We start from the raw sequence: 13933 nt of genomic DNA, 5'->3' as shown, positions 1-13933 counted from the left end.
CCAATGACTTTAAAAAAGGATTACATAATTCCAACCGTTATATTTGTGAGGAAACAAAAATTACTACTGGCAGTGCCGCTGAGATCAATGGCACTGATGGTGCTTCTAAATGTGTGTGTGGGTGTCAATTCAACATCTGTACTCTTCAGATCCTGGAGGTAAATTCAGGTCTTCTTACAAGAGAGCTGTTAATCTCTGCCACTGAACGACATCCTAGAGAATAAAAACATGGTTCAGCACTCGCCTATGAACTCAGGTCACTTACTAAGAGAATTACCTCTATAACAGCACATTTTGGCATGTCAACAGACCATCAGAATGTGTTTAGAAGCATGATACCAGTATTTTTTTATACTAGTTGATGCAGTATCCAATTCTTGTTTCTCAATGAGTGCGTACATGAATAAATTTCACAACTGGTAACCTCCAATCTCTCACTTGGTTATACACACAAAATAAGCAGATCAGAGTGGTCCTGGCACAATTAGAAATAATGATGATGTGACTTCTACTGGGGTGTGGCTCTAACATCTTAATCACACCTGAAGTATTACCGCACCAAATTGTACGTGTGCATAATCTGGGTGTGAGTGCAACAAAGGTTCCACATTCCCCTTTTTGCTCCCATTTCTGTCAAGATGTTTTCACATATAATTTGATCCATACAGACGGGTGACAAATAAGAGGGCAAATCATCATAAAGTGCGTCTGTAAGGTTTTGGGCCACAATGTGTCATCAGAACAGCTTCAACTAGTCTCTTGAACTCTACTGGAGGGAAGATGGTGGTGGACAGCGCTGTCTAATATGTCAGTCCAAAATCTCTGAGAGGTGACACATCATTTTCATACTCGGCACACTATTCAATGACACCTCGTGTCTGTCATCAGTAGGCAAATGTAAGTATTTTCCTATTCCTTTTGTTGAGTAGAGTTATAGTTACTTAAAGTTTTATCTGGAAAATATTTTTTTCATAACAGGAAAGGAGGAAAGGAGATAAGGGCCAGAGTAGATTATTAGCCATGGATAGAGGTCATCATGGTTACCTGCCAGGGCCATCGCCAGGTGTAGCTCATTTCTCATAAGCTCCAGAACATCCACGACACCCTGCTCCCCCTACAAACACACATTCTAGTTATCTAACACCCAACAAAGGTGGAACAACCACATATGATCATTAAAATGGGCATTATCTACACAGGTTTAACTATACTTGGGAGACCGTAAAAAGTATGCCCTCGATATCCTACTTACTCTAAACTTAAATCTAACTCAACCAATTTTGATGGAGGAGGATCAACCGTTAGCCCTTTCTTTACCTTTCTCCTGACTTTAACCACTCAGGGACCTGACCTTTACTGGCAAAGAACATCACTGAACAAGGAGGGAACCACTCTTCCTTGCCTACTTTTCTACTAATCCAAACCAATCTAGGTTTCTGTCCAAGTTTAACTTGTTTACCAATGACAGACAGGGAAGGCAGCACCACTTCCAACCACCAGAGGGGGCTGTAACCATTCTGACCCGGAAAATCAGGGCAAAAGCAGTTGTACTGATTTCCCCCAACCACCATGGAAGCTCATCTTCTGGTTCTGAATACTGACCTGTTGTCGAGATGTGGTTCCCTATTTAGCTTCTCTGGTCCATTCCAAGTGGGGAGTGCAGTCAGTGCTTACGTTTTTCTGGACATTACCCTGAAACCTAACTCTAATCTAAACCTAACCATGATTCTAAACCTAGCCCTAAATGTAACACAGGTAGACATGTATATACACAGACATAGTCAAACCTGGCAGGCGAGTCCCCAGAGTACAGGTCTTCCAAGGAAGACTGCGGTAGCCCCCAGAGATAAGGCCTTCAAGACATCAGTTCCCCTCCTCACCCCTCCATCCAGGTACACCTCACATCTCCCTGCTACCGCCGACACCACCTCAGACAGCACATCCAACTACACAGACAGATGTTAATTAAACATTACTGGGTGTGTGTGGACATGTGCTGTGTGTGTGGGTGTGTGGATGTTGGGCTCCTTCACCGTAGCTGGGACCCCGTCTAGCTGTCTGGCTCCGTGGTTAGACACCAGGATACCATCTACACCATGGTTGAGAGCTTCCACTGCATCGTCAGCTGGGGAAAGATGAAGGGTACATAGTGATGGGTTGGTAGATAGATTAATATATCTCTAATTATCTCTAATTATGTCTTATTATTATGTGGCGTGTTGTGTCACCTCTCAGGATGCCTTTGACGATAACCGGGAGGTGTGTGCTTCTTTTCAGCCAAGCAATGTGTTCCCAGCAAAGAGCAGGATCAATAGCCTGAGCGACATAAACAGCCAGTCCACTGTCTTCACCATAACCCTCAGCACTGGAGAATGCCAGTTCTGCTGAACTAAAGTTAGTCATCCTACAAAACACACACACACACACACTCAAGAAAATGTGAGGTACTTAACATGATTTGATCGTGTGCGAATGTCTGTAAATATACATATGGTGTGGTTACGATTGTGTTTTTGGATTCCTACTTCAGATTAGGGGGAAGCTTAAAGCGGTTGCGCACATCGTCTCGTCTCTTTCCAAGGTAGGGTGTATCCACAGTAACAAAGATGGCCTTATATCCCGCATCCTCGGCCCGCCGCACCAATGACAGGGTGAGGTCTCGATCCTTATAGATATAGAGCTGTTCAAATGATATAAATGTCACCGATTTAGACCAGGCCAGCAACGTGAACTGTACTGTAATACAACTTTTATGTTCTGGCAACTCACCTGCATCCAGAGCAGGCCGTCACCAGCCGAGGACCTCACTTCCTCTATAGTGGAGGTAGCCCAGGAACTCAACATCATCCCCGTCCCCGCCCTGTAGGTTGCTGGAAAATAGAGCTTTACAACGCATGAATGTACAAGAGGCTGGAAGCAGCTGTGTGTTTGAACGTTCGAGTATCTCTACCTCTGGCTGTAGCCGTCTCTCCGTCAGGGTGGGCCATCCTTTGCATAGCTGTTGCCCCAACACACACAGGCATGCTGATTTGCTGGCCTAACACACTAACACTCAGATCCACACTGGACACATCTCTCAGCACCCTAGGGAGCAGACGCCATCTACACACACATATACACACACACATTTGTTTTACTATCTTTGTGGGGTCCCCACAAAATATTCCTTCTCTATCTATAATCCCCAAATTTAACACTAAACCCTAGCTCCCAACCTTTACCCAGTCTGTAATGTTTAACCTAAACCCTTTTCCCCATGGGCACCATCAATATGTCCTTGTTTTATTATCATCTCTGGGGTTTTTGCTCCCACAAGTGTAGCAACACTCAAAAGTATTCACCCCTCATGGACTTTTCCAAATGTTTTGTGTTACCACATGAAATCAAAATGGAGACATTAAAGGTCCATAAAGTGAAAGTGAAAATAAAATCTACCAATTGCTCAAAATTTATTACAAATGAAAAACAGAAATTGTGGGATTGCATAAGACTCTTGAACATCTGGTCACAGCAATTTTTGTATATTCCTAGTGGGGACTAGGTGAACAACAATTTTCTAATCTTTCCACATATTCTAAATAGGATTAACGTCTGGCTTTTGACTGGGCCACTCTAGGAAATCAACCTTTTTGTTTTTAAGCCACTCCATTGTGGCTTTGGTTGTATGTTTAGGTTCATTGTCCTGCTGGTAGAGGAATCTTCTCCCAAGTCCCAGGTCTCTTGAAGATTTGAGTAGGTTTCATTCCAGGATTTCTGAACCAATTTTTTCCCATATCTTTGCCTGCTTTCCAGGCCCTGACACAGAGAAGCATCCCCACAGCATGATGCTGCCACTACCATCTTTCACAATCGGAAGTTGTTCTCAGGATGATGAGCAGTGTTAGGCTTACACCACACATTGCGCTTAGTGTTGACCAGGTGTATTATACCTAAAATCATGCAAAACACCTTGACTGCACACTGGTGGATTCCATATAAATAATTACTTGCCAAATGGTTGCACCACAACTCATTCAGGTGTGTCCTAGCAAAGGGGGTGAATGCAGTTATGCAATAAATTTTTTCTGTTGGACATTTTGAATCATTTACAGATTTTTTTCACTTTTACATTGTGGACTTTCTGTCTTGATCTGATTAAATCTCTTTTGGTTAAATTTTGCACCACAATAAAACATGCACTTTACCTTCACATACAAACTCTTACCCTAACCCCAAAACACTAACTTTGACCATAACCTAATCTCCTAAAAATAACGCTTTTATAACCCCAATTGTTATTTTTCACCTAACCCAAAACCTAAAATAGCCTTTATTAATTGATATTCTCCTACAAGGTCTTATTTTCCTGTTGTTCCATTGTTGGGACACGCAGTCTGAGACCAGTGAGCCGGTCTAAAGTGCTGTGTTACCGGATTTAGCTGTTTTGAACCCTTGAACATTATATGGTATGTAAATCATTAAACTCCATTTTTTCTGTGAAATTATCAGCTAAAATAGTAACCAACACTGGAAAAACCAAATCACTGATATAATAATCCATCTAAGCTAGTCTTAAGTAAACACTTGGTGTGTGATGCAGTGATCTGCAGAATTCTGTACTGGTTTTGTACGAAACTCTGTTGTCTGGTTGCATTGTTATAACTTGGTTTGATTGGCCACCTTGCATGAGTTGTTTAGGGAGAGATTAATGTGTGTGTGAGTATGTATGCATGTTTCCTGCAGAAAGCAGCAGTGTGTCTATCTGTAAAAGTGTGTACTTCTTACCTGGAAAAAGCAGAGGTGTTTTCTGCCAGTGTCTCTTGCTCGTCGGCTCCAGAGCAGTAGTAGTCAAACACAGCTTTAGGCAGAACTCTCTTGGCCATAGACTCATAGTCAGCAACACATACAAACTTCTCAGACATGACACATGCAGACTAATGCAAAGGCTTCACCACAAATTGATCCACACACACTGGCAAGCACAGGATGACTAACACTCAGTGTCTCTGCACTCAGATCGTCTAACCACCATCAATCATTAACCTCAAGTTTACAGTAGTGACACACATACACACGTAACCCTGACCTTTGACCCCTCATCCTTCCAGCCTGAAAACAGGGCTGACATGTTATTAGGATAACACTGTCCACATAGCAGACCCAGGAGATCCATGATTAAGCCATTGTGTACAAATATTTATTTTGGTGATTACATGGTCCATGTCACAGTCATCAACCAATACTGCAATCATACAACCTTACTGAAATGGATGTATGCATTTAGCACTGAATGTGTATTTTGACCTAAACCCTAGAATATTGGACGTTATAAAAACTGGTTGATTTAAAATAAAAGGACACCTATCAGAATGCCTTGCTTCTGACCTGGATTAGGTTTTATAGACTCTGGACACAGCCCACATGCATTTATTATTACAACTTGTACTCTTAAAATGTTTACCTGGCACAGCCAGAAGAGGACTGGTCACCCCTCTGAGCCTGGTTCCGAGGGGTTCTAGGTTTCTTTCAATATTTTGGCCCCTCTTAGGGAGTTTTTCCTAGCCACTGTGCTTCAACACTGTTGTTGCTTTCTCCTTGGGGATTCAGGCTGGGTGTTTTCATAAAAGCACTTTGTGACAACTGCTGATGTAAAAAGGGCTTTATAAATACGTTTGATTGATTGATTGAATGCCCCCCACACATAAAACACTTAGTGTTAGGAGGTTTGGGGTGTCTCTTTCTTCCTCTGTCTCGGTGTCTGTGGCTCCTCCTTATTAGACACCTCCCCCTCATCTGCCTCTGATGGTTGCTTCTCCTTTGCGATACGAACACACAAATCTGCTCAAAATAAAAATGAACAAAATATATTGAGGAGCACTAACAGACACTGTAATATGTATGTTACGTGTTTGTCTATGTGTGTGAGAGAGTGTGTGTGTGCAAAAGCTCAGTGGAATCATCCTCTCACCTGCTTTCTCCCGTTTTCCCTTCGGTTGGGAAGGACAGATGCCATCTGCAAGCAGGACCAGCACCTAGAGAGATATTATCAAAGCAGCTCTTTTGAATAGACGGGAGATCTGATACAGCCCTGCCAACCAGGGGCCCCTGTAATTTCTTTCACCATCAAAAGGGTTCTTTAGGCTTATGAAGGGTTATGAACGTCGTATGTTCTTTAATCACATTTGCAAACTAATGTCTTCAATCCCTAGTGTCATGAGTAGATCATGTTCAGACCAAAATAGTCTCCACATAGTCTGCATCGAAGTTTGTTGTATATATAGGCCTAGTAGAAGATATGCATATAGCTGACATGAAATAGCTTTTCTCACTCTAAAGCAGCTCACAAAAATGGACATAGGATAATAAGTCTAACCATTTATTTACCAACCATTTATCATAAGACCATGCACAATAGTGCTAGCTAATTACCCGCTCTCATGTATGAAAACCCATGTCCAATAATAATAATGATAAAAAATGAAAACCCTGAGTATTACCTGACGGGCCTGGTTGCTGCAGAACGCTCTATTGTCCAATGGCAAATACAAAACGCTAAACTTATTGCATCTAAGTCCCTGATTATAAAGTCCAGTAATCTGTCATGTTGACTTTCAATAGAGAGCATGGCCAAACTGTTAAGCCTGTCGGCTCACGGTAGAGCACAAATCGTTTTAGTAAAGGCACGCTCATCCCGAGCCGCAGTCAATGGCATGCTGAGGAAAATGCATAGCAGGGCTCACAAGACTCCACAAAAACTCTGCAGTTCTATACTGGATATTCCCTTTAGTAACACACAAAGAATTAAGTCCTTGTTGTGATGGAGATCTTCTTAATGTGATGATTTTGGACATCAGGCACATCTTTAAGATTGTTTACATTTCTTGGTCAATGTCTTGGAAGATGCACATATTCTTGTATGGTCATATGACAGAATTTGTTTTTCATTTTTGCTTAATTGTTATAGAGCTAGTATTTTGTTTCTGTGTCTCACATGAGTGATGGCAAAACAACTTGCATTTCTGCCATTGTCATATGCTCCATTTATTTCGGATTTTATTGTTGTCTTTTTAGTTTCTCTTAAGAGCTCCTGACCTGGTTTCTCGCGGGCATTTTCACACACTGCTAGTTAGCAAGCATAGAGAAGGGAAGAGGTGGTGGCACCTTTTGACACATGGCCTGGTAGTTTGGAAGATCAAACCATTTTCACAAATTTACCTGGTTATAGGTACCCAAAAATCATGTTTACATTTCTCCGCAAGATAAATGACTGATAATAGCTTTTAGTCAGCCACAGAGAGAATCAGGGGACCCCCTAGGCCCAGTGCCGGGACCATGCCCTCTAATCGTCGGCCCAAACAAAAATAAAGGGAATTTTGTAGTTGATAATCTAGTGTATAACTCAGTTCATTTAGAGTAGTTAAAGAAACTTTCTGAAGACTTGCATGCTTCTTAAACAGTAGTTCTGAAAGTAGTGAGCGAGAGCCAAAACAGGTACTAGGAAACGCAATGCCACTTCTTTATGTCCAAACTTCCAAACTTTTAGGCACTAGAAGCAGCAGGTTAAGCAAGAGTATTTGAATGCAGCCCACACACACACACACACACACACTCTATACATACAAACACATTCACCCACCCACATATGTACATCTGTCCTCCTGCAGCCTCTCTAGTCTCCTTTGCCCAGTCCTGAAATAGCAGCCATCCTCCCACTCCCACTCTTACATAAGATCACATTTCACTGCAGAGAAACTCATCCAAGTGTATGTGTGTGTCTCTACGTTCTCCAGGAGGCTGTGAAAGAGAGGAAATTTGGCATCTTCCACAAAACAATGAGATACTTAACGTGTTATGTGAAGTACCCTTCAAGGGACATCAACATTTTGGCCTGTTCGTGTTTTATGTTTAGCAATATTTCAGGAGTAATCCAATAACACATTCATTTGCAATTCAATAATATAGTGATTGTTTTATTATTTTGTTACAATGATATAGGGATTATATTATTAGTGTGTAATCCAATTAAATAGTGATCAGCTTATTATTACTTAGTAATTTAATAATAGTTATAGTATTATTAGTGTGCAATACAAAATAATAGTAACAGTATAATGAATGTACACCAATTCTATAGTGACAGTACAGTCAGTAAATTATTCAATAATATAGTGCTAGTATTACTGTGAAATCCAGTAGTGACAGTATTATTAGTGTGTAATCCAATAATATAGTGATAGTACTATTAGGTTATAATCTAATACTACAGTGACAATATTAAAATTGTTTAATCAAATAATATGGTGAAAATATAATTAGTGTGTAACTCACCAGTCCCATCAGCAGCCCAGTGACAAGTGTTGCTATGGCAAAGAAAAGGTAGGAGCCCCATGGCGGCATGCCCAAATCCCTGGTCAGATACCCATGGGTCTGCTACACAGGCACACACACGATTCTGAGTAAGTGTGGATTGTTTACTCCAGGGATGTCAAACACATTTCAGAGAGCCAATATTCTGCTGGTTCTTGTTTTTTTTCCCTGTCATTTAGTGTTCAAGTAAGACATAGGCCATGTGACGAAGGGAGCTCCTAACCAGTCAGTGACATTCATCAATCAAGTGTAAGGGAGGAGTGAACATCTGCAGACACTCTGCCTTCTGTGTAATAAGATTGACACATGCGCCTAACTCCATTCTCTTTCACTGTCTTTGGTCTCACCCTTATCCACAGTGAAAGCCTGAAGAGTCCTGCCATGCAGCTCATCCTAGAGGGAGGAGATCCACAAGGTCAGTGATGAAGTCCAAGATTAGGCCAGTAAATACTTACAGACAGGAAGATAATTTCATTTGTAAAATACAGTGATATTTACAGAGGCGATGAAGGAGACTTCCACGAAGGCAGTGGTTCCACCTCCTCCCACTTCCTGTTAGCGATGTATGCACGGAACTCTTCCACCTCACGGACAGACACATACCTCCTCACGCTGCCCTCCTTTGCACTGTCGACCACACACACACAAATAAAACTGGATATTTAAAACATGTTAGAGTTCATGGCTCAAAGGAAATAGTCAGAGTCTAACTGAGATACTAACTGGAAGATGGTTGGTAGTGTAGTAACCAAAAACCGGCCGCTGAGACCTGAGTGAAAAGACACATGCAAACACAAACACACATAAGAGAGAGTGAGAAATGGGTGGGTGGTAAGGACACATGGCATCACATTTCACACAGTGAGGAAATGACAATATTGGGATGAGCCAACAAGACCAGATTCATAAAATTCCATACCAGGCTGTTGTGTGACGTCCACCTCTCCAACAGAAACCCCCATGGCTGCTGCCAGGTGGGAGAATCTCTCCCACTGCTCCTTTAGCTGGGCGCAGGCTGGGCACCAGGGGGCAACACTAAACACAAAGACAAAACCTTTTACAGCCTACTTTACTAGGCTTTACGTCACGTGACATTACATGGTTGGGTAGTTACTTAAGAATGATATCCCAGAGAGTATTCTTCAATGGCAGTGTTCTCCTCTCGCATCAGATACATACAGACTGGTGTCTTTCGGGGCAGTTGATTTAGGCTAGAGCGGTGACGTACATTGATGAGCCAAAACATTATGACCAACTGCCTAATATGCGATTGGTCTTTCCCACTGTGGAATGGACTCTACTAGGCCCCTGAAGGTGTCCTGTGGTATCTGGCACCAATACATTAGCAGCAGATCCTTCAAGTCCTGTGATTTGTGAGGTGGAGCCACTGTGGATCTGACTTGTTGGTCCAGCACATCCCACAGATGCACAATTGGATTGACATCTGGGGAATTTGGAGGCCAGGGCAACACCTTGAGCTCTTCATCATGTTCCTCAAACCATTCCTGAACAATGTGGGCAGTGTGGCAGGGTGCATTATCCAGCTGAAAGAAGCCATTGCCATCAGGGAATTCTATAACCATGAAGGGGTGTTCCTGGTATGCAACAATGTTTAGGTAGGTGGCACAAACTGATGTCCACATGAATGCACGGACCGAGGGTTTCTCAGCAGAACATTGCCCAGAGCATCACACTTTCTCAACCGGCTTGTCGTCTTCCCACAGAGCATCCTGGTGCCATCACTTCCCCAGGTAAATGGCACACAAATACACTGCCATCCACGTGATGTAAAATACCATCTTCCACTGCTCCAAGGTCCAGTTCCGATGTTTGTGTCCATATTGTAGGCACTTTCGACAGTGGGCAGGGATCATCATGGGCACTCTGACAAGTCTGCGCAACGCAGCCCATACGCAGCAGGGTGTGATGCACAGTGTGTTGTGACACATTCCTCCTGTAACCATCATTAACATTTACTGTGACGTGTGCCACAATAGACCTTCTGTCGGTTTGAACCAGATGGGATAGCCTTCGTTGCTCTTGCGCATCGATGAGCCATCCAACACGTTGACTATGAGAACTGATGGATTGTTTTCCATATAATCTACCCAGACCTTGACATGTGCCCTTGTTAGGAGATGATCAATGTTAATTGCTTAACCTGTGAGTGGTCATAATGTTTTGGCTCATTAGTATATACTGATGATTCCATACTATTGATGTCAGTACCCACAACCAGTAAGCTCACTGAGACAATAATTTATAGTATTAAATTGAAAACTAAAAGCATTATATTTGGTTCAAAACATTATCAAAGACCTCAGAAGGCAGAAAGTGAGTTTACAACATTAAAAACAGTGTATCACAGCACCTCTCTTAAATCTTTACTTTAAGTGAATTGAATATGTGAATATTGTAAATAATATTTTATATTATTACATGACATTACATTTGCTTTTATATATAGATTAATTCATTGTTAGGCTATATAATACATAGTATGGTGTCTTTACTGTTCTGTACCTCGTCATGAGTTTGAAAGTTTATGTGTGCCTCAGTAACAATAGCTGTTGCAAATGCTAGTTAAAAAGGTTTCTAAAGACACATTATATACACAATCATTAATTGTGTTGACGAGACACACGTCGTTATGGAGATTCTACAGGTATTTTCAAGAAAAAACTGCCTGATGCCTGAAGTTACATGTTGTACCTGAAAAGCTGTTTACGTGGAAGAGTCCATCATTTTCAATATGAAACATTGTGTCTGTTTGCATAAACTTGATTGGAATCCTCCCAGTGTGTCAGTCTGTAATGTAAGCCTACTCACAACTTTATCATCCACTCTCCATCCATAGTAACCGTCCAGTTAGCGTCTGCTATTGTCAGGACAGATGTCTCTGTTTCTGCCACAGAACCCGCTATGTAGCTGATTAATATCATTAATAAGCACATGAGTGATGGGAAAAGTTTACTACGGGATGATTTACATGATGTCGAGTAAATAATACATGAAAGTTTACAGGAACGTTTTGTTTTCAGCTGCGCCATGTTGCGGTTGAGAAACTGTCTGTGCCATAGACATGGAAAGAGAACATATATAGGAAACAGAACAAATACAGGAAAGAAACCTTTATTGCATGAACTGTGTTTCCACCATTTTAATCAATTTCATGTGGATGGAAATTCTTAGGAACTTCACTTCACGGGAGGTAATCGGCGAGCATTGAAGATTTCAGAATGGGATGGACTACATGATTCTGCTCAAGCTGGCACAGACGCTATAATGGTTTGAGTTCTCAATAAGAGCTCTTTCTATCTCTATGGTTTCATCTTTAAACCACGGAAGTAGCGAAGTAATTTCATTTTAAGGTGGAACGGTGCATCTGGCGGCCTGAAGAGAGAGAGCGAGAGAGAGAGAGAGAGAGAGAGAGAGAGAGAGAGAGAGATAGTGTGTGTGTGTGTGTGTGTGTGCTTGTGCGTGTGCGCGCGTGTGCTATCCATGTCTTACGTGTACATGTGCTATCCATGTCTTACGTGTACATGTGGAAACATGATGTTTCCACAGCAATGTAACAGCAATATTCAAAACATACAAACATATGAAATAATTAAACACACATTAAGAAAAGCCATCAAAGTAAAGAGAAAAAGGTAATTTATCAAACATTTGAATTACTTTACCGCTTGTAGCCATATAACATTTCATCATGACCTTGTTCACCTGGCACACCCAGAAGAGGACTGGTCACCCCTCTGAGCCTGGGTCCTCTCTAGGTTTCTTCCCAAATGTTTGCATTCTTAGGGAGTTTTTCCTAGCCATTGAAATTCAAAACTACTGTTGTTTGCTCCTTGGGGTTTTAGGCCAGGTGTTTTGTAAAAGCACTTTGTGACAACTGCTGATGTAAAAAGGGCTTTATAAATAAATGTGATTGATTGATTGACCTACTACAAACTTTAAGTATTTGGCAAAATTGAAATTTTATGCTGAGTTAACAGACATTATCTGTCAATTGTGAAGTGGTCCATTAAGTTGTAAAAAGTGACATTGTCCTGTAAGGGCAACACTCAGGAGCCCAGTGCTAGGGAATTATATTGAAGACATAGGAGAGGAGGTGGCACAGGCATCTTCATTACACACATCAACACAATTTCTAAAATATTATAAACATTACAGTTAAAATATAACACTAATTTACTACTTTACATGCACATTTTCCAGAAGATTCTGCTCTAATTCTCTGTATTTATTCTCTGCTATTGGCATTCTCCCTTTCCCTTAACGTTTTGTAGGTATCTTCTAGACCTCTCCATTAATTTATTTCTTTACACACAATTAAATTGAGATGATGTTGCCTATGTCTTTGCCTCATATTTCTGAAAAGCAGAAATAAAAACCCTGTGGCTATTTGTAGTCTGTTTTTACTTAGTATCTTGTAGTAGCAGAAGCAGAGTGCGGCCTACACACATTGCATCTGTTTAAAATAAGTAACATTTTTTTACCACCCATGGGGCTATATTTGTAGTTGTATCGTTATACTGCAAATACATGGCCTGAGTTGATATATATATATATATATATATATATATATATATATATATATATATATATATATATATTTATATATATATATATATAATATTACACATTTGACTCATTCTCTGATAAATTATACAAATAGGCTATCACCTGAATTGATAGGCAGCCCCTAATATATATTGGAAATATATTGTTTTTCTTGGCCGAAATACCCTGAATGGGGATTACATCCAATATTCTTCCTGCATGTTTAATGCTACTTGATACCCATCAAATGTATTGAAGCTATAAATAACACTGGCCTACTGCTATTTGTCATATTGTTGCTTCAGTTAAAGAATGTCTCTATATTAGGCTATACTGTATACAGTATTTATTGGAAAGTTCTTCCAATTAACACTTGGGTTTTTATTTATCTGTTTAATGTTGAGAAATATAGGACAGACATGGGCTACTTTATCAGGGAAGTTCAAATCAGAGAATTTGAGAGATTTGAAAGGAGGGAGATATTTAGCATGTAAAGAGTGAAACAAGCTATCCTTGGTATAGTTTGAAGTTGTATATAGACAGTATATGCCCAGGTCTGAGAAAAGTTGAATCCGCAATCATGACCTTACAAATGACACGTCTAACTTCCAACAAATATAGTAACTGATACAACAAGAGAAGCACTGAAGGTACAAGTGCCAAAATTGAGTGTATTGTTCTATTCTTTCTCTTTATGGAAATTGAGACCCTGGCAGAGTTCCACCCACATCAGTGTTTTATTGGTTGAGCTTGCTCAAAGCTGGATGCAGCTCTTTCCCTTTTCCACCAAAGACCCAGTAGAGCAAACCACCATATTTGGGTTTCATACAGAGTAGGTGTCTTATGATCACACCTACCTGACCAGTTTTCCTGAGGAGAATTTGTCCAGTGTCAGAATAATGACACAGGGAATCCAGATGAACCGCTCACCCAGTGCTCATTGCAGGATTGTGAAGTTAAGCTACCCTGTCAAACCTATTATCTTTATGCGCACACAGATTACCACACATTCCCCCACTGT

The 13933-nt window shown here is 40.9% G+C and overlaps 2 protein-coding genes across 5 annotated transcripts; both read right to left on the bottom strand.

The window, feature by feature from the left end:
* Positions 1 to 53: 53 nt before the first annotated feature.
* Positions 54 to 5079, bottom strand: hao1 (hydroxyacid oxidase (glycolate oxidase) 1). Its single transcript, XM_010906226.5, has 9 exons — positions 4765 to 5079; positions 2951 to 3102; positions 2770 to 2870; positions 2526 to 2680; positions 2229 to 2404; positions 2034 to 2125; positions 1788 to 1946; positions 1045 to 1114; positions 54 to 213 (listed from the first exon to the last, which is right to left on the bottom strand). The coding sequence occupies exons 1-9, from the start codon at positions 4899 to 4901 to the stop codon at positions 146 to 148; spliced, it is 1110 nt and encodes a 369-aa protein (XP_010904528.1). The 5' UTR covers positions 4902 to 5079; the 3' UTR covers positions 54 to 145.
* A 75-nt stretch (positions 5080 to 5154) lies between these two features.
* tmx4 (thioredoxin-related transmembrane protein 4) lies at positions 5155 to 11411 on the bottom strand. 4 transcript variants are annotated; one of them, XR_002197920.1, is made up of 9 exons: positions 11176 to 11411; positions 9266 to 9381; positions 9070 to 9115; positions 8845 to 8973; positions 8694 to 8739; positions 8308 to 8409; positions 7616 to 7773; positions 5948 to 6011; positions 5795 to 5817 (listed from the first exon to the last, which is right to left on the bottom strand). XR_002197920.1 is itself a non-coding variant. In XM_010906224.5 (8 exons), exons 1-8 carry the CDS (start codon positions 11394 to 11396, stop codon positions 5696 to 5698), a joined length of 846 nt encoding a protein of 281 aa, XP_010904526.1. In that variant the 5' UTR covers positions 11397 to 11411; the 3' UTR covers positions 5155 to 5695. The 4 variants fall into 4 exon arrangements, 3 of the variants coding, with proteins under 3 accessions (XP_010904526.1, XP_010904527.1, XP_019909774.1); XM_010906224.5 differs by lacking the exon at positions 7616 to 7773 and having other exon boundaries at positions 5155 to 5817; XM_010906225.5 differs by lacking the exon at positions 7616 to 7773 and having other exon boundaries at positions 5155 to 5817; positions 8308 to 8406.
* Positions 11412 to 13933: the final 2522 nt, after the last annotated feature.

This window comes from Esox lucius, chromosome 15, assembly GCF_011004845.1.
Source record: "Esox lucius isolate fEsoLuc1 chromosome 15, fEsoLuc1.pri, whole genome shotgun sequence".
Classification (NCBI taxonomy): domain Eukaryota; kingdom Metazoa; phylum Chordata; class Actinopteri; order Esociformes; family Esocidae; genus Esox; species Esox lucius.
Note: the sequence above shows the minus strand (reverse complement) of the source record. Positions and strands in the feature narration are given on the sequence as shown.

Excerpts from the sequence above, each read along its gene's own strand:
- hao1 (XM_010906226.5), bottom strand. The coding sequence starts at position 4,901 with ATGTCTGAGAAGTTTGTATGTGTTGCTGACTATGAGTCTATGGCCAAG. Across the intron at positions 3,103-4,764 it reads AACACCTCTGCTTTTTCCAG|ATGGCGTCTGCTCCCTAGGG; the intron begins GTAAGAAGTACA and ends ATGTGTGTGTAG. Across the intron at positions 2,681-2,769 it reads ACGGCCTGCTCTGGATGCAG|CTCTATATCTATAAGGATCG; the intron begins GTGAGTTGCCAG and ends TCATTTGAACAG.
- tmx4 (XM_010906224.5), bottom strand. The coding sequence starts at position 11,396 with ATGGCGCAGCTGAAAACAAAACGTTCCTGTAAACTTTCATGTATTATT. Across the intron at positions 8,974-9,069 it reads ACACTACCAACCATCTTCCA|TGCAAAGGAGGGCAGCGTGA; the intron begins GTTAGTATCTCA and ends TGTGGTCGACAG. Across the intron at positions 6,012-8,307 it reads CTGGGCTGCTGATGGGACTG|GTGCTGGTCCTGCTTGCAGA; the intron begins GTGAGTTACACA and ends ATATCTCTCTAG.